A 27,308-nucleotide genomic window follows, 5' to 3' on the forward strand; every position below is an offset into this window, starting at 1 on the left:
TTAGTGTTCTTTATTTTTTTGAGCAGTGTATATATATATGTATATATATATATATATATATATACACACACACACACACACACACACACACACACACACACACATCACCTATGTTGAAACACCTTTCTTATCCATTACCTGTTCGAAACATATGCCTGCAATCCTGAATTAAGAGAAAAAATCCAGATGCAGAGCATTGTGTCCCTCCTGGAGAGAGTCATGTTGGGAGGTATGTATGTATGTATGTATGTATGTATGTATGTATGTATGTATGTGTGTATGTATGTGTGTATATATATATATATATATATATACACACACACACACTCACACAGTATATGTGTGAGTGTGTGTGTGTGTGTGTGTGTGTGTGTGTGTGTGTGTGTGTGTGTATATATATATATATATGTGTGGTTAATTGTGTGTATATATCATGTTTAATAGAACGTGAAACATTTAAGGGGCATACTTATATTTATTTATATGGGGGGGGGGGCATTGGGGATCATACATTATGAGCACATTTTGATCCATCCACACGGGGGAAAAAAAAAAAGTTGATTTTCTTGAAAATAAATCTGCATGTGCCTATAAAAGTCTGAAGGAGTCTGAATAAGACTTTAGGAGGTTTCTGGAAAGTTTGCCATGTGGAAATATGGTATCTGTCCAATAGTTACTGGCTCCATCAGATTAAAATCAGATGTGACTCCACTGAAACGCATAGAATATACAGAATCAACCAGATAATTACAACTGCATGTGCTGGAACTGGTTTTTTTTTTTTTTGGTTTTTTATATTTCTAAAATTGTTCCCATCTTTTGAAAACACTTCAAAATATCCGAAGAAAGAAAAAAAAGAAATCCAAACACAGAAACAGATGTTTTTTTTGGTAGTTAAACGTTCAGGTTGTAGACTGGATGTCTGGCATCACCTGCTTTTAATTCAGTCCTTCTGGTTTGTAGCTCACATTGTCTAAACTTAGCTCAGTTTTGGAGATGTCAGAACCTATTACAACATGGAGTAAATAGAATCAGGATATATTTACTTTTGCTACAGTGTTGTTTTTGAAAAGACAAAGACACAACTGCTTTTTGTATTGATTTACTGCTGTTTTAAACACACATCACATTATAACGTTTATCATTTATTTATTTAATTATTTATTTATTACATTTTAAAAACAATATGGGACCTATCTTGTTGAATAAAATAGGGGTATTCCATTGGTAGGTATATGCATGTAATTATTCCACCAATTTACAAGCTGACTACTGTAATGTCATTGCCCAATGTTATCAGGAGACTGAAAGGTTGCTTTGTATATATTTTATTCATGGGCAGCATGTATAGTGTCATGGTTTTCCTCACAGCACTGAGGTCTTGGATTCAATTCCCACAAGGGGCGTAACTGTGTGGAGTTTGTATATTCTCCCCCTTGGGTGCTTCGGTTTTCTTCCACGCTCCAAAAATATACTGGTAGGTTAATTGATTTCCCAATAAAATAAATTGACTCTAGTCTGTATGTGCATACATGTGACAAGGAACATAGGGGTAAATGTATTACCTTCCGTTATAGAGGAGAAGTGCGCCGATACCGATTCTCCACCATGTGTGAGCACGGTGAGCGCCGTTGTCATTATCAGTATTGCTATGTTTTAGATATGCAGGGCAATGTATGAACGGTCAGTGGCACTGACCGTTCCGACACCTGCAGCTAACGATCTGGACGGTTGCAGGTGTCGATGCTCTATCTCCGCAGCAGGGACAGTTCTCTAGTTGTGGTGGGTGCCGGCTCTGGCTGCATGTGAGAACTGCCCCAGTGTGTACATGTGATGGCAGATAAGAACCACTTGTCTCATCTAGTCTGCCCATGTACACACTAGGGCAGGGAAAATGTGAATGGCTACATATTCTCTGTAAAGCGCTGCAGAATATACTATATAAATAACTTAGAATAAATAGCAAACACATATTGCTACATAGTAACTATGGTCATTTTTATGGTGCGGCTGAATAAGGATTGAAAGGTTATTTATTATTCATTTACTGAATTTAGTTGAATGATAAAAACAAGTTTGGCTTTGGTAGCTGTAGTAAATAATGCATAAAACATATATAATACTTGCAATAATTGTAAGAATTTCTGATAGCCCCAATCCCCATCCTGCTGAAACAAAGTGGAGAGTACCTCTCCTTTCTCCAGACCTGGTAGTTCTCACTCATAGAGACTGTAAGCCAGCTCTTACCTTTCATTCTACTGATACAGATTTCCCAAATGCATGCCATTGCTACTGCAAATGCAGGTGAGCCTTTGTTCTGGGACCCCAAAGAAAGATATCTCAAATAGCAGGTCTGGCATTTCTGAATAGATAGTCACACAGAATCTGTTCATAAGGTCCCATATCAAGGGACCTTATGAACAGAGTCTCTGTGACTCTAACCCAAAGTTTGAACACTTATGCCCTATCATTCTCTCATGAGATCCCTCATCTATTGATGATGGGTGCACAGACTGCTACTGGACCCATTGCTCATAAAGTTTGCAGTAGGTGGCCCTCATAAACACTTTGCTGATAAAATAAGTGTACTTAAAGCTATTTAATGGTCCAACTCTGCCCGCCGAGATGAGGATGTGCTCCATAATCTGTCTGTGGGGCATATTTATTAATTTATATGATCTATCCCTATGGCCAACGAAGCACACATGGCTACACCTCCTCATATAAATGTTGTGTGCTGCGGTGCACATCAGGGGTCTCCAACAACACAGGGGGGTGGTTACTCCTTCTCGGCACTCCTGGGCCTATACTAATTCCTGTTACCAGGTAATTCTGTACCACTCCAGCCAAGGGCTGCTTAGTCTCTTGAGGCTCCTCAAAAAATATATTATATGGTACCCTAAACTATTAGTTCTTTATACTATAATAACCAAAGAGGTTCATCTGAATATAGTGCTGAGATAACATATGATGCTCTCTGCTGCTACTACACAACAAATTGCAAAACCATTCCACAGTTGAATGGACAATAAAGCTCAATATACTTAAGTGCCTACCTTGGGACTTATTGGGAAGTGTTATGGATATAAACAATTCCTCCCGTAGGAGAACTGTATTAAACATGTTTAATGAAATAGAAAACTACACACAAGCACTTAGAGAGTTATTTAAACATATGTACAATTGTACACGGTTTCCCTTAAGTATTGGTAATTTGTGAACAATAGATAGTAATGTTACAGAACAAAGACACAATTGAATACGCTCATCAGTATTTGACGTGTTCACATCAAGATGCCAAGCCAGTTACGCGCCGGTCTCATTTGATTCCTGCCATGGTGAGGTTTGCTTCCCTTTTGACTCCCTTCCTGAGAAACTTTCAGATGTTGGAAATCAATTCCTTTTGTTTTTTTGGGAACTCATCTGCTATGCATTACATGAAACTCAGGGCATCTACTGATCCCACACGGGTCTTTCATCCTCAAAGGAGCCTGCAACAAATTAAACTGTAGCTCTGCCTGTTAAGTTGCAGCTAAATGTTAGATTTGGAGTTTTGTGGCAGTTTTCTGACTTTACGTTGTTTTCGAATTGGACTTTTTAAACCTATAGTTTCATGCCTAATTTGCTGAAAAAGATAATGTTGTTATTCTGTATGGTTCACAATGGCCGAGTGCTACGGGGTGGTCTCCAGACCTAGAGAGTTGTAAAACCAGATATGTCACCTATTTTGTTTCCAGCTTTTTACGGACACTAGGCATGTATTTCTGCTACATTTCATAGCTGGCACAGGTCAGTTTTTCTATAGGGCACTGACAGTGCATTGTCTTGAAGAGTTTATCGTCTAGGCAAATATATTCGCTCACTAGTAAACCATAAAGTGCAAAAGCTGCAATGAACGCACCCCGGGAACACAACCTATCAATTCACAGTGATATTGTTGACATGTCTTTACAGCGCAAGAGGGGTTATTTGGGTGTAGTATGACTGGCCGGCTGTCGGGATCCCGGCGGCGGGAAACAGACCGCCAGAAAGATGGCAGCCTGGGCGAGCGCAAAAAAGCCCCGTATATTCTCCCTCCAGGGGTGTCGTGGACAGTACACCCCAAGAGGGAGAATAGTTGTCGGGATCCCGGCGCCGGCATGCTTAGCGCCGGAATCCCGACAGCCGGTATATCCAGTGCCACCCAGGTTATTTATCTATTTGCTTGTGGACAATGCCTACCAATTGACAAAGTGTAGCAGTGATATCACAGGTTCCTTAATTAGCATTTTTAATGAAAATACTAGTTCAGTGCAAAACAAATATTACTAAGCAGAATCGTAAGTCTTGCCTCATGGTAAACACGCTTAAAATTGTGAGAAAATGCTGCATATTATTTACTACACTTACCACTTGCAATTTTGCACAAAGCCCTTGTAGAATACTGTAAGTTACGACTGCTGCCCATTGGAGTATCTATAATGGGTGCTATTGCACTGCTAGAGAGGAGGAGGACTGCACAGAACCTTCACATGGGTCCTTCTCTTCTCTTAAACCGCCCCTGCTGCTACCTGCCAGCTTTCCGAAGTCTCGTCATGCATATATTATTGTCTGTCTAGGACACAGGTGTGGAACCGTGTCTCTCTCCACCCCTCTCTGCTCTCTTCTGAGCATGTGCAGTCTGACGCATGAACCCACTGGGTGGCCTTTGGTCAAAAGAGATCTCTAAAGAGCAAAGCAAAGGTCACATGGGGAAATGGGGGCCTGATAGGCGAGAGTAACCAGGTATTACTGGGGCCCACTCTCCTTTAGACCCCAAAGCCTCTGCACCCTCTATAGTTTTACCTCTGCTTACACACTAAAAAGAAGAGTGCTCTTGAATTTGATTTGCTTGTCCACTAAACCAATATACATCACAAAGCTCCAAAGATTTCTTGGTGAAGTCACTGGTTTCAAGTTAATACTCATAAATGATGAGGGAATCACAAAATGCTTTCTTCTGCATTGGGCAGAAGTGACAAGTGACTGATTTGCATTTTTTATCATTAACAAGCAGTTTAAGCCACGGTCACTGAAACTAATACTGCTTTCAGATCGCAAATGCCGGGTCGCACCCTGGAATTGGAACTGGGTCCTTCCCGGGTGCGACCTGGCATAGGACCCTGAGAACTGGCTTCCCGACCTGGCAATATGCCGAGTTGGGTTGCCATCAGGGACGGGGACTGCGGCATAGGGGGCAGAGGCAGCGCTGGGAGATGAGATCATCTCCGCGCCGACTATCCCTATGCTGTGAATGGGTAACGGGTCGCATCAACCCAGGTAACCAGGTCACACTGCACCTGACCTGGTAGTAACCGGGGAATAACCCTTCTTTATCACTGGTTGGATTACCGGTTCAAGCGACCCGGGAATTCGGGAGGGACCCTTTCACACCACACAGCGACCTGTGCCGACCCGGCAATATACAGAGTCGATACCGGGTTATTTGTGCAGTCTGAAAGGGGTATTATTCTACAAGGGCTTTGTGCAACATTAGTACAGGAACAACACTGATTATCTGGCGCCTGATGGTCCGGCACCTCTTTTAATAAGGACACATCAGGTGCCGAGGGAAGTTAGGCTGCGGGTGTGAGTTAGACTTCAGGAGGGAGTAGTTAGGCTGTGGGAGGGTTTAGTTAGGCTGCGAGAGGCTTAGGCTGTGGGGGCAGTAGGGCTGCAGGAGGTAAAGGTGCAGCGGGAGGGCGGGGGAGGTATGTTGTGTTAGGCTGCGGGAGGGCTGAAGGGTAGAATTAGGCCGCATGTAGTCAGGATGCCACGATACCACCGAAATTCAGACAAACGGGTAATCCAGCACCGTGCCGGGACCAACCATGCCGAATTATCAGTGTTGTACCTGTAGTACCTGTACCTGTAGTAAGTGTAAGAGTCCTACCTCTATTACTGTTTGTTATCACCCAGTTTGTTATATCATTGTTATTTCCAATTGTAAAGCGCAACGGAATTTGCTGCGCTATATAAGAAACTGTTAATAAATAAATAAATAATAATAAATAATATGTTGCCTTTTCTCACTATTTTTAGTGTGTTTACTAACAGGCATGAAATATAAACAGGCATGAAATATAGTAGACATGAAAGTCTATGACGAACTTGTCATACATAACCAACTTGCATACAGTATATCTAAAAAAATAAATAATGTGGAATTGATTATAATAATTACAGGCAGTATCTGTTACCCCACAGAAAGACAGGTTCAGCATCTATGACTCTGGCTGTTTATTTTTGTTTAAACAAACAGACCACCAATAGGTTGGAAATTAAGGTCATAATAATAATAGGGAGGTCATTCATCAAACATAGAAGCAGCTTGTTCATATTGTTACTGCAATAAAGGATTCACAGTGGTGCAAAACATAATTTAAATGACATAAAGCTCCCTCATGTATATATTTTCCTCTTCTTTTAAAGCCCCAACAATAATTAGCCTTTATAAACTCTGAAACACAAAAGTGTGATGTTAAGCAGAATTTAGACAGGCTTCCCTCACTTGGATCTTCACCAGAAACCCAAGTGTACCTATTCCACGGTCATAGGAATAACTGAGCTCTATTAGAGAGAAAGGGTCCACATACACATCAATAAAACGGTCTAGGAAACTCTTACCTCGCTTGAGTCTTCTTGTTGATTGATAACGGAGAGCGCGTCCTCAGCAGCCTGCCTCTTTGCTTCTGCCACCGTCCTTTCCATTTTCGCTCTTTCTGTAGTAATCATTTCGTGGGCTTTTCTTTCAGCCTCGGACACTGCTTTTTGCAATTCTGCCATTGCCTGTCTTTTTACCTCATTGACTGCTTCTTCTGTAAAATAAATGGAGCACACTCTGAAATTGCGCATGTTATTTCTGAGCTCCAGAAGGAAGTTTGGAAGAAGAATGTACTACAACTAGACAACACGCATTCCCACCTATACATCTATATATTTACCTCCAAGGCATACATGATTTGCAGGAAATTGGAAGACTGATGTCAATTATGTATTATACGGGTTGAACTAATATAATAAGATAATGCAGCCTATCCGTTTACTAAAATCAAATGGCATCACAAAACCTTTGTCAATTGGCATTTGCCATAATTAAGGATATTGGGGCAGATGTATTAACCTGGAGAAGGCATAAGGAAGTGATAAACCAGTGAGATGTGCAAGGTGATAAAGGCACCAGCCAATCAGCTCCAATATGTAAATTAACAGTTAGGATCTGATTGGCTGCTGCCTTTATCACCTTGCACATATCACTGGCTTATCATTAACTTATGCCTTCTCCAGGTTAATACATCTGCCTCATTGTTCTCCCCGCAATAAGCGTGCCACCAGAGGTGTAGGTGATTCATTAAAAATAATTTAATGTATTGGCATGGTTATACAAAAAATCCGTACAAAGACAATATATATATATACACATACATAATTATGTATGGGTATGCTATAAACCGCATTCATATAAGACATATTTCTGAAAAAAGTTGAATGTCAACACAATGTGCTGATGGTTAAATTCTCTTTTTATTTATTAAACTGAACCTAATATTTTTGTCTTGTTCATTTACAGTTAAATATTTCCTAGTGCTATATTAAAATAACCCTGACTATGGGGTATATTCAATTGAAGTCGGATCCATTCCGACATTCATTTGTCGGAATGGATCTGACCTGGGCTATTCAATGTCATCTCAATTCGACTTTTAAAAAAGTCAAATTGAGATGCGGGAGCTGAGACAGGGGAGAGCCGCGGCAGACGGGGGAGAGCAGCGCTACAGCAGCGGCTATAGCGCTGCTCTCCCCTGTCTCCCCCCCCCCCCGTCTCTCTGCCTCTCCACGTCCCTCCTCTCCCCGTCCCCGCATCACAGCCGCCACTCATGGCAGCGTCCACCCGGCTCCGGCAAGCGAGGTCTCGCTTGCTGGAGCCAGGTGGACACTGCTGTGGGCAGCGGCTGTGACATCCTCCGGCGCTGCTCTCCATCTGCCTGTGGCTCTCCCGGTCTCTGCTCCCGCATCTCACTTTGACTTTTTTTTAAAGTCGAATTGAGATGGTCGAAAAGGGTGCCAAAACCTATCGGTTTTGGCCCCGTTTTTGACACAAGCACGTGGATCGGCAGTTATTCCGCCGATCCATGTGCTTTTCGAGAAGTCGAATTCCTTGACTTGTCGAATAATTTGGGGTTAGATTGAATAGGTCGGAACCCTTTCCGACCTAAAAAAGTCGAAAACTGCCATCTTTATGACAGACGGCAGCTTTCGACTTCAATTGAATATACCCCTATATAATTAGTAAAAATGATATCCATGTTTACTACTTAATGAATGCAGAATTATTAATTATTTATTTCTCCTTTTAGAAGTGCTGACATTTTTTTTAAATTACTCACTGTTACTCAACAACAAATTTTGGAATACTTATATGTATTCTTGTCACTTCACAAGTTTTGTTCTCACTTAAATGAGTGTTTGGGACTAGACGTAGTTTCAGTCTTGAAGTAGATAGTAGACATCACTGTTAACATTTTAGAGGCTGCATGTATTCAAATGACTGAAATATAATTGCTTCATATGACAGATTTTTTTTTAATTGCTGATACTAATTAAAACATGATTATAGAATCTCTCATCTGTTCTTTGTATCATGACATTACGCAAGGAAAACACCATATACCAAGTGCTTCAACATTAATAATCCTAGTCTTGTAAGTTTCTTTTCGTTTGTCTACTGTAATTTAAAAAAAAAATTAATTGTACTGTAGTATTCAATGTAAAAAATGTTTTCAGTGCATCTTATATGTAAAGCATAGTAGTTAAAAAAAAAATCTGAAAATTTGTTGGGTCATGCTGTGTAGTTACTCTTGGCACAAAAACATCAGTATAACTAAAATTCTTTGTTTAAATTTAATGAAAATTATCTAATTTAATTATCATTGAAAGATATCCTCCACTTGATCCAGTTTATCTAATTTTCATCTTTATTCAAACCAAAATGACAATGAATAATTGAAAATTTAATAAGCAGTAATTATTAACTTGGCAAACGTTGTACCAATTAACACTCTATTAAAACTAATTATGACATGTTTCATTCAAGTGTTTTTTCCTAATTGTTTCACTCACTTAAAAAGCACCTTAATTAAATGTTCTGTTTAATTAAGAATATAGATTTCTAATAGAATCATATTACCAGATATTAAAAATTAAGAGCAAATTAATACACTTCAGGAAGAATTCTGTAAGGAGACTTTTTGTAAACCACTAAAGAAATTAATATTACCACAAACCATTAGCAAAACACCAGAACATTACTATTTTTTCCACAATTTCTAAATTATTATAAATTGCTTCCATAATGAGCAAATTATATTACTTAATATTTAAACTCCTAAAACTTAAATAACATATTTTTCCGATAAACACTTTTTCTTATATATTTTGTAGCTCTGTGGTTTTTTTTTGGTTTTTTTTCTGGGGAGGGCACTGGTGTGTGGGGGAGGTGATAGTACGATCACAGACGTGAATAATGTTGCCAGGGCCTAATTTACTTTGAATATTCAAGGTGAATTAAAATTCTATCTAAGTGGCAATACAGGACAATAATTTTTGCTTACGATCAAAGCTACAGCTTGACTAATTGTATATGCTAATCAGGCAATTTATATTTAAATTATGCATTCCTATTCCAGTCCCACAGGCACGCACAGATCTGCAAAAAGAATTGGTAGTATGTTTGCAAGGTGCTTGCATATTTATTACCAAATGCAAACATACCATGTTTACACAAAAAGAAGTATACTTAGAATTTGATATCAATGGTGGTTTATTATCTTTGTGACATTTTTTTTCCCCAAAACTCTGATAAAGATAATTTTAATTAAGGAATTAAATCCATGCAAATTTTAACAGTGATAGACATTTTTTTTACATTTGAAAGACAGTCAGTATGAACTATACATTTAGATTTGTATATTGTATATGACATATACAATGAATTTCTATCAGACTAAATAATTGATATTGCAATATTTTCTTATTACTGAACCACTGGATTTTGGACCGCTGGTTTGTACGAAAAGCACGAGAATAAGGTTTGTTATTGATCAATTCCCAACACGGACCCTGATTTTCAGTTGGGAGCAAATTAAAAAGGTGTAAGGAACTGTGCACCTGGACAAACCATGTTGCAATGCAAGAGGTGCAAATACATTTATTTATTTTTTGCATCAGGGTAAAAACTGGCTGCTTTTGCATGTAAATGATAAATGCTGGACAGAATTTATTCTTGCACTGCAATTTAGATTTGAGTTTGGATGCGCACCTCTCATCTGTTTGTTTTTATTTTGTCTGATTGCAACAAACTCTGAAACCACTGAACCAATTGTGATGCAGTTTACACCATTGTGTAGGTAATGTTGCCAGGCAGGTTTTAGGCTAAGTATTAGCACGATCGGTTGTCAGGGAGCCTTGGGCCGAGCTCCACGGGGTTGGGGTCCCATGCACTGCTCTTGGAATATTAGGTACAGTTAAAATACAAATAGATCATAAAATGTGCAATGCTATACTGAATTTTAAAAAATATATATATATATTTGAGAAAAATATTTTTTGAAAAGGGGGAGAGGAATGGACTGTGTGCTAAAAAACATATGCAAATTTCTAAGACCAAAAAAGTTTACCACTGGAAATGTATAAATATATAAATAAATATATAAATAAATAAAAAAGTTCAAAAATTAAAATAAAGGAGAGTCTTAATTTTGAGGTAGAGGGTCACAGAGGGAGAGCCCAACGTGTTTCGTCCTGGTGACTTCTTCAAGGGGTACCCCTTGAAGAAGTCACCAGGACGAAACGCGTTGGGCTCTCCCTCTGTGACCCTCTACCTCAAAGTTAAGACTCTCCTTTATTTTTATTTTTGAACTTTTTTATTTATTTATATATTTATATATTTATACATTTCCAGTGGTAAACTTTTTTGGTCTTAGAAATTTGCATATGTTTTTTAGTACACAGTCCATTCCTCTCCCCCTTTTTAAAAAATATTTTTCTCAAATATATATATATTTTTTAAAATTCAGTATAGCATTGCACATTTTTTGATCTATTTGTATTTTAACTGTACCTAATAAATTTGTATATTTTATTTTATTATATACATGGACTGATACGGTTTTTTCCATACACCAGTGGTCGCCAGAACCCTTATTCCATTTTTCTTATAAATCACTATTACAGTAGGTTACCACTACTGCATACTTAAGGGACGGCAGACGCCCAAAATCTTTGGGAGTGTTTTTTAGTTGGGTGTATTTACAACATCTGTGGCGCTTGCACATTCTCTATTTATATATATATATATATAGAAAAACCGTAGTACCGGCACTCACTAACTACCCAGGAACACATGCTGCTCAGGTGCCATCCATGAGACTGGAAAGACTCAACAAATATACACTCCAACTGGCGGCACTCACAAGACTTGGTATTGTAGAATAAACAGACGAACTGCGTCTCAGTGTTCAACATTTCAGTCGAAGGACTTTTATCAAGAACATGTGAAAAGTGATAAAACATACCTTAAATAGTGTGCTCCATACGGTGCCCCCGTTTGCGCTTCCGGACGCCGTCTGTCCCAGCCGGATGACGTCACATGGCGCGCTCCCGTGTTCCGTCCCCGGACACGCGATACTCGTTATTCGAGTATCGCGTGTCCGGGGACGCGAGGACGGAACACGGGAGTGCGTCATGTGACTTCATCCGGCTGGGACAGACGGCGTCCGGAAGCGCAAACGGGGGCACCGTATGGAGCACACTATTTAAGGTATATTTTCTCACTCTTCACATGTTCTTGATAAAAGTCCTTCGACTGAAACGTTGAACACTGAGACGCAGTTCGTCTGTTTATTCTACAATACCAAGTCTTGTGAGTGCCGCCAGTTGGAGTGTATATATATATATATATATATATATATATATATATAGTATGTCAGTATGTGACACTACATTTTCTGATCTGTACAACATGCAGAGCCTATGTTAGAAAATCCATCTGTTCATCTTTGTGTCCGTGGCAGTTAAAATGAAAAACTTTGGACTATTGAAAATGTTACCCCACTATTGTTTACATTCTATACTTGATGAGGTTCAAACAACAGACATTGAACTCTACAATATAGAACAGGATTTAAGTATGGGAAAATAATGAAGAACAAATGACAGGTACAAAGGACTCAGAATCTACCTAGATGTTTCCCATTAAACCTTATTCACCAATTAACATATGTTTACTCACCCATAAAGGGCTCATCTAAAATATGCAGCCTAATGTATTAATGCTGCTTTGGTTAATGCAGAATAATAGCAAAGGAATGATGCAAGATCAATACTATCTCTCAGGGTTCTACAAAGGCATGCCAAGTAAATGGTATTAGAATTTTGAGCAGTTATTGAAGATTATTGCAATTTTACTCTGTTACTAATCAGTCTCGTTTTATTCCTCACGTCAGTGCATTAACAACTGTACACATCTGCCAGAACACTCGGTCTCTGTTCCTAAACAATTCTTACCAGCTTTCTTCCAAATCTCCTCTGGCACATATCCAGAAGTGGGCCTGTGAAGGAATTCCCGATGCGATTCTGCAGAGTAGGAAGAAGAAAAAAAGCACATTGAGAGTATTGCTCATTTGTTAGTACTTCAGACTGACAGTGCAGCCCACTCTGATATCACGCTGCAAGTATTGTCTGCTGTACACAACAATTTCATTGTCACAGCTGTTTCATGCCGTCTGCACGCAGGTCTGAAGCGCACACTGTGACATTCTTAGAAGAGTCACAAATATTCCTAAGAAATGAATGCAAATTAATGTTTATACACTAAACAACATTCACAGAGCAACTAGCGAGTTCAAACTCAGAAATGTCAGCTTCCAGCCCTGAGATACCAAACATGGGGGTCACACCTCACCTTTAGCATGTGCAGGTTATATAGCACTTGTTGGTTTTGTGTATATGTACATATATATATATATATATATATTTATTTTATGTTTTTTTATTTTTTATTATTATTTTTTATTTTTATTTTTTTGGTTCAGTTCAGATCCACAAAATTCAGGGTAGAATTTGGATTTCTGGAGAACTGAACCGTACATGTCCTTATATATTACTGTAGTTATTACTGTATATATTACTGTGGCTTTCCATGTTTTATGACTTCTAGTGTCCATATATTTATAGTAGTGGTTACAATATATGTTATACCACATGTATAGTTGCATTCTTGTTGTAGTTGCATTTGAATATTTTGGTTTAATTAGATTTTGGTTTTGATTAGATTAGATTTTATTTTCCAGTGGCCCTCTGACTTCCCGGTAATAAAACTGGAATGATCGTAAGTAATGGAGGGTTAGTATATTTAACTTTAGAACCCCTGTTGGGATTATGGCAGTCAGGATGCCAGGTCGGTATTCTGACCGCCGTCATCCTAACTGCCGCCATCCAGTACCCAACCCTTTCAGACAATTACGGTAGAGAAAGAAAGGCAAAGAGGGGCATGCTCTAGAATTGAATTGGGAGTTTATTTTGCCATTACTGTATGTACTGGCTTTTTATGTCATTTAGCAAAATATTCTGCGAACCCCCATTCCTAACGTTCAAATGTCAACACTTAGAATTTTTTTACACTTTCCAAAATGAATTTCTATTTAGGTGGATAAAATGAGAATTGTGATTGAAATATATGGTGGATGGTGTCAAAATGTACCAAATTTTGATGCAATATGTCACAAAAAAACTAATATAATTGAAAGGCAAACTGCCAAAAATACAGAAAAGGCACAAATGCGCCAGTTTCTATTGCCAGTGATGCTAGTAAACGCGTTTCACTTCGGGAATTGCATTCTAAAAAGGAGCATGTCTGTACAAAATAAAAATGACTGGTGCAGTATTTTGGAGCACAATATTCCGATTGCTTCCAGGCAATCCCACTGGCACACGCACAGCCAACTGATGTAACAACATAGGTTGTAGTCGGTTTGCTCCTCACTGCACTTTGAACTGAAGATGTCTGTATCAGGAAAAGGGTTTACCTCGTAAACCGCTCTACCATGAGAATAAAATGACATGTTGTAACCATAGAAATATTTCAGAGTGGAGAGAGAATGTTTCCAAGATCAGATTAGCCAAGCTGTTGAACAGCTGTGAAAAATATATGACAAAACTATGTGGTATTACAAATTAGGCACTAAAAATACTTTGTTGTGATTTTAATCAGACTAAATTATATCTGATTATTTGCAGTGTTATTCTATCTGGGAGCCTGCTAGCCAAAATAGTGGAGTTAACATTTAGCTACACAGAGAAACCCATATTTTCTCATTAACACGGAGATAAAGAGGCAGTAGAACACAACTTTGGCAGTCCACAGACAGTTGCAGTTAAAATATAACTCTTTATAATTAGTTTATATTATAAATATAAGTCATTCTGCACAGAAAGCCTAATTTATCTGGATATTTTCATTAATTATAAATAGAAGGTGCCATTCTGCTTTCTAGGCCAAAGCAAATTGCAACATAAGCTTCAATGGAACGGTGCCATCTGTGGTCATGTTAACCTGAGGAATGGTAAACTAGATAAATAGTGTTGCGTCACATTTCATTTCAATGGTAGGCAACGTTCTATATGGAAGAGAATTGATGGCAATGCATGAGATGTGCCCCTGCAATGGTGTTAGAACAACCTAATTGCCTCCAATTTGCCCTGATTTTGCCCTAAAATATAATCTGTTCAAGGTGCGTACTGAAATGCGGCCTACACCCATAATGAATTGACCCTTCGAGATTGCTGTAGTGCCTGCTCTATCAACAGTCACTTTTCGAACAACACTTCCTACTAACCATATGATATTTTATTATACAGGTTGAGTATCCCTTATCCAAAATGCTTGGGACCAGAGGTAATTTGGATATCGGATTTTTCCGTATTTTGGAATAATTGCATACCATAATGAGATATCATGGTGATGGGACCTAAATCTAAGCACAGAATGCATTTATGTTTCATATACACCTTATACACACAGCCTGAAGGTCATTGTAGCCAATATTTTTTATAACTTTGTGCATTAAACAAAGTGTGTACATTCACACAATTCATTTCTGTTTCATATACACCTTATAGACACAGCCTGAGGGGTCATTTAATACAATATTTTTAATAACTTTGTGTATTAAACAAAGTTTGTGTACATTGAGCCATCAGAAAACAAAGGTTTCACTATCTCACTCTTACTCAAAAAAGTCCGTATTTCGGAATATTCCGTATTTCGGAATATTTGGATATGGGATACTCAACCTGTATTTTAAACTTTTTTTTAATAATAGAGAAGAGGCCACAAAAGAAAACTGTATTAATAAATATTTTTTATTCTGTATAGTCTCCCCTAAATTGCTATCCCCAGGCTCAACTAACTTCTCTTACAGATACAACGCTAACACATACCAGCATGATTTTATATGCTATAAGTAACTTGTGCAGCTATAACCAAGGCAAGGCAATATGGCTGCCCATTGCTTGTTTGGCTAAACCTGCTCTTATTGCATATGGAAAGTAAAAACAGGAACCCTTTCCCTTACAATGGTATCATTCAGATATCACCGAATTGAAAGTCCCAGGGGGAGATGCATCAAACACTTTAAAGAGAAATTCTTGCCCAGCTTTTAGCCATTAATTATCTAGTACATTCTGTACATGTATAGCAAAATGTAATTGGTTGCATTAAGGCAAAAACCCTCTCTTTCCCTGTCAACATCACAACTACAAAAGGTAGCTGTGACTTTATATGTAAGGAGGTCGACAGGATTCTTATGCTAAAAATAATGTATTGGTGAATACGTACAAAATGTGGGGTTGGCATTTAAATGACTGGATAATATAGACTCCACCACTAGAGGAAACCCATACATAGTAAAAAATGGGATGCGTTTGGCATCCCGGCAGTTGGGATGCTGGCGATCATGTGACAGATGCTGGAAACCCAACAGGAGACTGGCGCCGGAATACCGACAGCCGACATCCTGAGGGTAAGAAATGGTGTGGGTATCAGGGTTAAACTTTGTGAATCTGAATCGAACCAAAACCAGGCCTGGATGACCCGAGGAGATCCGATCCAAAGCAAGTCCCGGTTCACATCCTACCACGGTTCGTAATTTGTATTTTTAATTCAAATTTGGGGTTTTGGATTGCAAAAATTACATGATTTTAGCTGTTTTTGTCCATTTTCAAGAAATCAAAAACTCATGTATTTGTAAAATCACACAAATACATTTCAATAAAAATGTCTCCCAAAACCTCATCCTATGTATGGCTGCAAAACTTTTCATGCACAGCTTTGGATGTGTCAGAAGGGCCAATCTGAGCGAGATCTTTTACAATCTCGCCTAGTGTGTGCACTCAATGTCGTTAACGATGCACGCTCCCGCACATCATAATGACCCCCTCCCTCGTCTGAACATGTACAGATGAGGGAAGTCCTCGTTAAGATGCAACATGAGTGTAGTTCCCCGCGCCGCACCCCCCTCCCCCCCACCGTCACTCACTTCCCCGCTGGCATCCGCAAGTGTGTATGCACTTGCCGATGTCGGCACCCTGCCCGGTCCCCGCCGCCGCCAATATCGGCGTCGGCAGGGACTCGTTTAGTGTGTATAGGCCTTAACATATGGGCTAAAAGATCTTGTAAGAAACTCCATAAGGGGTTTTTCCAGTTACTGTTACTACACCTTTAATATAATCCCCTAGGTATACTAATAGCAGATATGGAATTTATTTTATCTGGAAATACCAGCATTTTCCAATAAACTTAACCTAAGCGTAGAGTGTCAGTAGGCTAACGAAACCATTTTGTTCCATATCGGCCATTCTAAAGGGACATATTCCATAATAGCAATTTTAAAATGTGCCCCTTAGTAATAAACAATAAACCACATAGATGGGTGTATTTATTTTACTGGTCCACAAATCCTAGTGACACACTGTTCTGACACCATAGAACAATTCTGCAACATTGCATTAGAAAGACATTTCAGATCCACCATCACTCATGGAAGAGAATAATTATTCATGACTCTTAGGACAAGAGTCCTAACCAATGGTTATGCTAATGTACCTAAGGGGACAGGCTCTGGATTCACAGGACTCTGTTGTCTGGAATGGCTGGTGCTGCTGCTACCTTTTTTTAAATCCTCTGCATCACTGTACCGCCTGATCCAGTAATTAAGCTCTTCGCGGTCGGCCTCTTGACATCGCCGTAGCACAGTGAGGGATCGTCTCGTTTTTTCCACCATATCCATTATGCAGTTTAACAGCTGTTAGGAAAAGATCAGCAAAACATGCTTTTATTTTTTTTTTCTAGCCATTGCCTTACAGCCCTCATACCATTAAACTGCACAGTTAATACATAGCTCGTATGCATTTACCAATATGAGAACTGTATCTTACGGTTCCCCGCTTTTATTTCTCGGAGCATAAAAGTATAATAGCTCAAAAAGACACAAGATCTGTCTGTGAACATGCAACCTTCATTAAGCCTAGCTTTCAAACACTCGGATAGTACTTTCATCTGCCATCTGTGATGATGGTAGAGTTATTTGTTTTAAATATATTATGACTTAGTAATCTTGCATACTTGAAATTTGCATAGGGCTGCTGCAAACTGCAATGGAAATTTGTGCCATTATTTAGATCTCGACAACCGTGCGTGTAGACAGTGTACAGCATATAAAGATGATATACTGTAAATTAGTCAGGCACATGAAGCATAGCAAAGGGGGGGTATCAGTTCAGGCAGCTACTTTGGTAAGCAGCGAGGCATTGTCTCCACACAACAGTAGTATATGCATATTCTATTGTCTCCTAACTCTTTCATTGACACAAAGGGGTACATTTACTAAGATGGGAGTTCTATTTAAGATGGGATGTTGCCCATAACAACCAATGAGATTCCAGGTATTATCTTCTAGAAGGTGCTAGATAGATGAAAAAGTAGAATCTGATTGGTTGCTATAGCAACATCCCACATAGTAACTTTACCCCACAGTTGGGGTGAAATAGCCAAAGGCTGGAGTGGACATGAGACATTACCACAGTGGTACTACTTAAAACTTACTATGTTAAGTATCTTTAAAATGGAACACCCTCGGCCATCTTTGAAAATGCACATTTTTTAGTTTTATCTACAGCCACCCCCTCACCCCCCATCAATAATTAGTCCATTTAAACATGTGTTATTAATGTCTCTGTTACTTTCAGCTAGGGAAATCTGTGGATATTAAAGTTATTTCTAACCTATCTACTTGTGAACTGCAGATTGCTGCCAACATATGAAGTGAATTTCAACAGATAGCTCTCACATTCTTCTCCCTTTCATACTAGCTGCAACAGAATGCGTCAACTGATTTTTAATGTCTTTACCATGTGGATACAATGTTGCATCTCTCTGCAAGAAAGTTAAACCTAGCGTCACTAAGAAAGCAAAAAAGATAAAACAAGGCAAATTGCTTTTTTATCTACCAGGCGGTATGGCATTAAAAGAGCTGAGTTGAAGTTTCCTGGGCTCCAATAGGAATTGCAAAGATCTTAATATGTTCATGGAAGAGAAATTCTGGACACTCCTGTGTCTTAAACTGAAGATCATCCATTGTAACTGCCATCACCAATTTGCTAGAAATGTATAGTAGAACATATAGCCGTATATAATTCCCTGTCAGCTTAAACTGCAATACCAGCCTTACGCTATGCAGGGAACATTGTCACGTAATATAGAATACCTGTTTCACGTTACCAATTAATAATATTTGATTACAATGTCTCCCAGACATGAAATCACTCATATTATATGCTGAAAGAATCTCTAAAACTTATATTGTTATCAAAATAACTTATACATAATTATAATGAGTCTTAGCTGTTACTGTTAATAAAAGCATCATTTTAAATGAACAAGAGACCTTAATAGCTTTTGTATTACCATAATGATGTAGTTAATTCTCTAATTAACTGCAAAACTTTTATGTAGAGTGAGAGGTTCTTACATGGTCAAGGTGCTTCCATTCTTCTGCCCACTCTCTGTCTGTTAGTCTATGGTCTATCATTTCTTCTTGACGTGTTCCGTGCAACCCTAGACAAAGCAGACGTAAAGTCTCATATAACACTAATTAACACCCTTTTGAGAAATGGATTAAGTCTTTCAACAATAGCTTTAAAGTGTCTTTTTTTTCCCCTGAGGTGGTGGAGAGTTAACATCTTTGTCCCAGTGGAAAATAAAGGAATACAGAGAAAATTCTAATATACTGTTCCTTTGGATAAGTAAATGGTACACGGCTCACAGGAGACAATAGCAAGACAGAATGTCAGAATGTATTGAATTCCTAGCTGCGAAGCAATTGGCGCACTCCATGCGCTGTATATTTACATCCCCTCTGTCATTGATAAATCTGATTTCAAGAGTAGGAGATAAGCAGCTCTAGTTTGGCTGTCAGGTCTTCAGTGGGAGTTCCAAGTGTTTAATTACCACTTTCACTGCAGAAAGTGACTGGCTGTTATTTCAAGAGCTTTTCTCCTACACTTAAATCAATAGCAAATGTGATTTATTGAGTTTAAATTTCTATAATATAATATTTTCTATTACAACAATGACCACAGTGATTTTTTTTTATTTTTACTTCTTAATAACCGCCATATAATCAAGTAGCAGTAACTAAGTTAATATTCTCTACAAAGCTGCATTAACACAGGAGAAATATAATCTAGTTCTCTTACCCATAGGTCTGTTTCTGTCCCTGAGGTCCCTGTGGTTAGGGTGTCTGTACGAGTCCCTGTAGTGGTGGGCAATGGCCATGTCATCCAAACGATAATGCTGAGGTGGCGGTGGGGTAGGGTGAGGCAGACCATTGGGTTGATAGGATAAGCCATTATTTGGACTGAACCGCTGGCCGGGGCTTATAGTGCATGGCCGCTTGCTTGGATGCTCTGAGTGCAAAGGCTCTCTGTCAAAGCCATTTTCTTTGGTTCTGAAAAGAAAATATGTGTAATGTACTACAAATGTAATCTACGTGTATTTTAATGATCTTACGTGAAGATAAACCCAGTGGAGATCATGTAGAACACGGTTTGGTTGCGTCAGGCACCTAGCAACTACAACTAGGGTCCTACCCCAAACTGTTACTCACTGACCGTGGAGGAAAACGTCATTGAACAAAACCTAAAGCTTTTTTTTTTTTTTTAGTGTGGGATAGTCCCCATGTTTGATCTACTTTATGCCTAAGGGGGAGAGCTATCAAATCTTCGAAAGAGGAGAAGAGGAGATGTTTCCCATAGCAACCTATCAGATTCTAGCTTTCATTTTATAGAACCTACTTGATAAATGATAGCTAAAATCTGATTGGTTGCTGTGGTCAACACCTACTCTTGTCCGCTTTAGAAAGTTTGATGAACCTCCCGTTTATAAAAAGAAGTTAATAGAACCTGCAATGCAGAACAAATAATTAGGTTAGCCGGGAACACACTCTAATAGCGAGATGAATGCTGATCTCTCTGCTGCCATGACACGCCATGGACAAATTCATCAATTGTGTTTGCAAATCACGTGTCAGCTTCTTCTTTTTTTTTCTTTTTACTCTTTCAGTGACTGATGGCTCCCAGTGTTATTATCGAAACAGATTGATCTTTTTAATGAGCCAGTTTAATAGACTCCAAAATCTCACCGTGGCTGCTCATCCGTATCAGACCATATGCACCAAGAAAACATTCAGTAAAACATAAAGCTTCACTGTCAGACTGCTCAAACCGTATGAAACCTAAATCAAAATTTCTACATAAAATACAATTAATAAAAGGAACGTTGACTGCATCAGCATAATAGCGTTGGAGATTTAATGATTTACATAGTATATAGTCTTTGCCTCCTCTTGTTAGGGCTTCTTTTTTATTAGAAACACATGAACAAGGGAAGGGTATCATGCTTTTTAATTGGTATCATACGCATTAATATATTGCTCAATTTCCTACCCTACATAGAGAAGGATGGAGCGCTGATCGCCTATACCTTGCAAGAACTTGCAATGAAGGTGGCAACCACATTCAAGCCTCATACACACTGGGGGACATTCCCCTAATGTGCGACTAGCACTATATCATTCAATGGTTTAACGCATACACACTGAACGATATCACTGAACGATATCGTTCAGTGACATCATCCCCCGCATTCCCCGAACATGCAGCTCAACGATGTAGGCAAAATTGAGCTTCATTTTCGATAGGTAATAGATGAACGTGAACGTCCCACGGGTGCATGCATCATTCATTATTCAGGCATACACGCTGGACGATATAAATGATACTGCTTTCAAAAAAGATTGTTATTCATATCGTCCTGTGTTATCGCCCAGTGTGTACGGGGCTTTAGACACTGTCCCTGACAAAGAAGCATTGGTCATGCTCTTGTAAGAGACCCCACATCTTTCTGCACAAGCACTACACCTTTAGAGACAGCCCTACACAGGTGATCGCTATGGTTTCCCGGCAGTCAGGAGACCGTGCTGGGAACCAGACAGACAGAATCCTGGCTGCGAGCACAGCATGTCCCCTTGCAGGCTCGTAGCACCCACCACGCTTCGGGCCCGGTGGCGACCGGGTGGAGGCATGAACCACCACCTGAGTGGGAATACCGGGATTGGGTCAGGATTCTGACCGCCAGCATTTCCCTGGCTGTCGGGATTCCGGCGTTAGCACCCTGACCTCCGGTAATTTAACCGCATACCCTACACAGCAATGCCAAACTGAGAGCCAAAAACACAAGATCCAAAACTTCCATACATTGTGATGCGAGATTCACAGTTCCCTTCTAAATGTTTTTTTTCTGGTGCTTTAATATATAAGTACTGTATGCTACAAGGCTTTGCAATGAAATACTGTTAGACAAAGACATGTTTTGCAGAAAGATCACATTTCAATTTAAATGCTGCAAAAAACCTAAAACAACTTGCCTTACATAAAGAAGCCCTGTGGCTGAATCAGAGGTAGTGCTCTCTGTTATCAGACACAAGAAGAAATCTTTCCAAGGACTACCCCATTACAAGAGGACTTCTGTTTTAGGTTTAGTATGAAATTAGCCATCAACTTATAAAGTGATAAACACTAACCCAATATTCAGAATCATAAAGAATAAGATACGTGCTTGCATCTATGAATTACCTCTAATCAAATTGAAAGTTTCAACACCATTTAGAAACGTCTCCTCTTCCCTTAATCCTACTACACAAATTTTAAAAATAAAAACCAAATAATACGAAAAAGGCTACATAAACAAAAATTATTTTAAAAAAAATAAACAACAGCAATTAAGTTGAGGATTTAACAGACTATTTAATTTCTTATTATACCACCAATGTTTATTTTATACAATATAATCCCAAATACAAATAATTAAAAAGAAAATAAACTAACATACAACACAACAAAAATGCATACACAAGCTAAAAACCATATCATAATTCTTAGCCCCTTGCTTCTCAATATTCTTTAAAGACTTATTTTAGCACGGTGTCAAAGAAATTTGCATGCGAACGCTTTCTGAAAAACAGCTCTTGGCTAAAATTTTTGACACGTCTAATTTCACGCTTGAAAAGAGTAAGTTTGTAGAGATAACCACATCAAAGGAGAAAACAACAGACAGAGATAGATGCCAGCTCCATTTCAATAAGTTATTATTATTTTGTTTTTAAATAATCTGTTAAAGAGAGGGTTTATGGAGAAAACAATATTATATATATTTTCTCTGTTTCAAAATCTTTATGACGCAAATCAATATTAAGCTCATCACTTCCCAAACCATGGTTCTCAAGGCTGTAGGAAAACAAGATCTACTATCTTGAGTTCCTGTTATATGACTCCTTTAAAAGAATCTGACATTAGTAATCTATTCATAATACTCAATGGAAGGGCTGTATTTCATATGAAGTTCTAAATACATGTTCAGTACGGGTGTAGTATGATTCGCCGGCACTTGGGATCCCGGTGCCGGGATCCCGACCGCCGGAATGCCGGCAGCAGGGTGGGCGCAAAAGAGCCCCTTGCGGGCTAGCTGCACTCACCACGCTGCGGGCATGGTGGTGCGCGTATTTATAGTTGTCAGTTTACCGGCAGTCGGGATTCCGGCGCCGGTATGATGAGCGCCGGAATCCCGACACCCGGTATATCAAGTGCCTCCCGTACAGTACACTGGCTGGATTCCATCAAAATAATGAAAAAGGCATTTCTAGGAGAGTGGCACTTTTACTAATGGGCAACTTAGTGACTTGGGCACAATAGGGGGTTAATTTACTAAGATGGGAGTTCTATTTAAGAAGCGATGTTGCCTATAGAAACCAATCAGATTCTACTTCTCATGTATTTAGCACCTTCTAGAAGATAATACCTGGAATCTGATTGGTTGCTATGGGCAACATCCCATCTTAAATAGAACTCCCCTCTTAGTAAATTTACCCCAAGGTGTCTGATTCTGTGTTGGAAGTTGCTGCAACCGCGTTAGCGTCTTCGGTCGAATCTGTGCATATCAATGTGCAAGGGCTGGGATGTTGCAACCATCAGAGAAACCACTGGAACTGCTTGGTTCAGAGTCTCCATCAGCGTAGGACCTGCAATGTGTGCGATTAAGAGTCTGAGTCTAAAACCACAGCGGCAAGACAATTCCATAACAGCCCATTAGATGGAACATCTTTGTGAGCCTGCATAGCCACCTCCGAGTCACTGCTCAGGAACGTCTGAACTCAGTCCAAAGTCCTGCGATGCAAAAAACTGCCAGTTTACATGAACAGTGACATTGCGTTCAACTCAGAATCATCATCTAAGTGTCAGCAATGGAGAGAGAAAGCCACATTAAACATATTAGTGGATCCTATTCAATAATCACATTAGTGGTTCCCCAATCCCAAAAAAATATGGAAAAATGAGGACTATTTCGATAAGTTTTGTTTTAAGAATTTGAGGAGTAGATCATGGCTCTTTTTAAGCTCTGGAGACTTCAAGAGCTTAAGCTTGAGCTGGTTCTATGGCTGAACTCTGATAAGTCCTTGGACTTGATCAAAGGTTACAACTTTCTTTAGAATCATACTGAGTCTTTGGATAGAATGTAGGGCAATGTGATGAGTAATTATTTACTTAAGATTGAGGTTAGTATTTATTTTATTAATTTAACATATTGACTGAACATTGTACTTGAAAGTTGGGTATCTTTCATTTCAAACAGGAGTCTCTTGCCTTTTAAGATACCAAGGTGCTGTGATAGTACCACTTAGATTCATTCTCCATCACTGAGAAGGGTCAAGGTGGACACTGTATCCTGTTGGGCCCAGGCAAACTGCAAATTTTACCTGTATTAAAACTGCCTGTATTTAAGGCGCCATGTTTGTCTTGTGCCAATCTCACAAAATAAATGAAATTGTTAAATTGTTTTTTTATTCTCTATTAGGAAAGGTAAAATATTTAAAGAATTGAAAACAAAAAATCTATTATATAGAATATTAAAAAAAATAAAAGTTAAATAATAATGCATTTTGACTGTAAGCTCTGACAGTTAAAAACGTCATCAAACAGCAGCACAGAGGATTGCAGGAGCGGGTCAACGGTGGGTGTAAACGCAGGACCTGCGGTGGGTGGTATCGGCTTACTATCAGGGGCCTGCTGAAGAATCACCCATGGTTTTACTAGCTAAGAGTGAGGGATATCTTAAATTACCATTTTTATATTTATTTCAGAGAACATAACGACGTAACTGATAATAAAGAATCCAGTTCCGTGAAGTCACTTGAATCAAATCGCTAACAACTAGACTGGCTTTCTGCTCCTATCCTCAGAAAACACTTCCAATCCACATCCTGTAATACATTTTACAATGTGCACTCCTTTGGCAATTTGGTCGCATTCCTTGATAATAACAATAAAAAAAAATATCAAGTCTGCAAACATATGTTGAATGGTGCCACACAGATCACATATACATTTCACATAGATTATGTTGTACTGGAAAGAGTGGGGAAACAGTAACGGGAATAGAACTTTTTCTTTCCCCCTAACCATGTTTTATGTGCTTTTTATTTTCAGTACATATTTCCTGGAATCTCTTCTGGAAGCATTTGTGGGGCCATGCGAGTGGAGCAGCCAGATAAGCCTGATTTTATTAGGATATTACAAATAAAAAGAAGTGTATTTAGTCTGCAGAGAACATACTGGGGATGTGAAAGATGATTTGTTGAATCTAACTTATCTTCTACTGCTGGAAAAGTGCAATTCAATTTTGTTGTAAAGGAAAGAAGATATTGTTTCTCCTCTGTCCAGCAAGTAAAAATCTAATACATTTCTTTATTGTTCACTCTCTCTCTCTCTCTCTCTGGCTATATATAAGTATACATTTTATATATATATATATATATATATATATATATTTATATATATATATATATAGGATTCAGCAGATATCCAATAGATAGAGGGGGAAAGATATGACACTCTGCAGACCTAAAGAAATAAAAACCTTAGGGGGACATTTACTAAGCAGTGGTAAGAGCGGAGAAGTGAGCCAGTGGAGAAGTTGCCCATGGCAACCAAACAGCACTGAAGTAACATCTATAATTTGCATACTATAAAATGATACAGAGCTGCTGATTGGTTGATGACGCAACTTCTCCACTGGCTCACTTCTCCGCTCTTATCACTGCTTAGTAAATGTCCCCCTAAGTCCTTTATTTCTTACGTTACGTTTTGGGATCCTTCCCCGTCGTCAAGGACAAGCATCCTTGTTGATGGGGAAGGACCCCGAAACGCATCATAGGAAATAAAGGACCGGGGTTTTACTTTTTTATAAATCTGCCCCCCCCCCCTCTTATATATATATATATATATATACACATATATATGTTATGTAAAATTTGAGTTTTTTTATATATATATATATATATATTTTATATATATATATATATATATATATACACATATATATGTTATGTAAAATTTGAGTTTTTATATATATATATATATATATAAAACCATCATATTTTACACCACATAATATGCACAACATAATATGCACGATTCGTGCAGTTTCCCTGGCTACCTTACATTTCAGACACAGAAAAACAACGAGGTTCATTTATGCTAATCAAAAATAGAGAAGTATAGCACTAATGCCCTAGTTCCCAGTGATATTACAAGAATGCCTCTGCGCCAGGCATAACCCCGCCCACTCCATGACGTTACAATGGGGGTATAGTATGGATGGAGGTGGGTAGTTGAATATACGTGCCTAGCAGCGGGCATTTAATAAGATCTTAGGTCTATTGTTCTTCGCTCTTGTCTGTATATCCATTTCATTTAAATTGTAAATCAAAGAGTGGTAGAAAACTGTTAGAATGTCTGGTATCCACTAGGCTACTGCATGTCTATAATGTCAAAAAGTCTTTTAAATGACAATTCATTTACATAATCAGCTGTGCTGCAGAACACCTTTAAAAAGTTTAGAACTTGATTTTATTTACCTATCAGGAGTTCTCCTCTTGCCGTTTTCATTCACATCGAGAAGCAGCTCGGAGGAATCAACAGGTGAGGTGGTGCTGGCATCCAGGAGCAGCTGCTCATGCTGGGCAAGGTACTGGGCTGGGTTCTGCTTGGCCAGCCTTGCACAGTGCAGCAGTTCCCGTTGTAGAAGAGGCAGATTGGCCTATAAAATATACAAGACACATTGAGGAAACAGCTTGTTACAAAGGCTGAACTCTGAGAAGCACGCCTCCCTACTCATGATCAAACGCTCTTAACAGATTAAACCAATCTATAATCATTCTCCTTCCTTGTCTTCCATTTCCAAGTAATGTATCACAGGGAGGAAACAGTGGCAGAATAATCATCCGCACTTGAAGGTGAGGTCATTAAATGTTGCACTTGCAATACTTTGGGCCATATTTATCAATGCGGATGTGATAAATATTTTCTCTTGCCAGGTGATGGGCTCCGATTACAGCCCATCCTGTTGAAAAGCTATCAGGTTGTGTATCCTGGTTTGGTCCCCGGCACACACTGCCTGGCTGTTGGCATCGGAGAGGGAGCTGGAGGCTCTCTCTCTGTAAAAATGTGAGAATTAGTAGCGCATAGGCTACTGTAGGATAATGCCATTGGGATACTTTTCCACTCCGGAGCTTGGTACATCTGACAGCTTTGCAACCCCTTAGAAACTAATGGAGGCTGCG

The 27,308-nt window shown here is 38.9% G+C and overlaps 1 protein-coding gene across 5 annotated transcripts in view; it reads right to left on the minus strand.

The window, feature by feature from the left end:
* Nucleotides 1-27,308, minus strand: part of RUNX1T1 (RUNX1 partner transcriptional co-repressor 1) — a 179,211-nt gene that overhangs the window by 15,588 nt on the left and 136,315 nt on the right. For 4 of the 5 annotated variants that reach the window (XM_063924093.1, XM_063924092.1, XM_063924094.1 and 1 more), the window contains exons 5-10: nucleotides 26,604-26,785; nucleotides 19,831-20,081; nucleotides 19,104-19,189; nucleotides 17,180-17,378; nucleotides 12,583-12,651; nucleotides 6,646-6,836 (exon numbers count right to left, since the gene is read on the minus strand). In XM_063924093.1, coding sequence (XP_063780163.1) covers nucleotides 6,646-6,836; nucleotides 12,583-12,651; nucleotides 17,180-17,378; nucleotides 19,104-19,189; nucleotides 19,831-20,081; nucleotides 26,604-26,785 — 978 coding nt within the window. The remainder of the gene's footprint in view (nucleotides 1-6,645; nucleotides 6,837-12,582; nucleotides 12,652-17,179; nucleotides 17,379-19,103; nucleotides 19,190-19,830; nucleotides 20,082-26,603; nucleotides 26,786-27,308) is intronic. The other variant, XM_063924096.1, reaches the window with a different exon arrangement.

This window comes from Pseudophryne corroboree, chromosome 5, assembly GCF_028390025.1.
Source record: "Pseudophryne corroboree isolate aPseCor3 chromosome 5, aPseCor3.hap2, whole genome shotgun sequence".
Classification (NCBI taxonomy): domain Eukaryota; kingdom Metazoa; phylum Chordata; class Amphibia; order Anura; family Myobatrachidae; genus Pseudophryne; species Pseudophryne corroboree.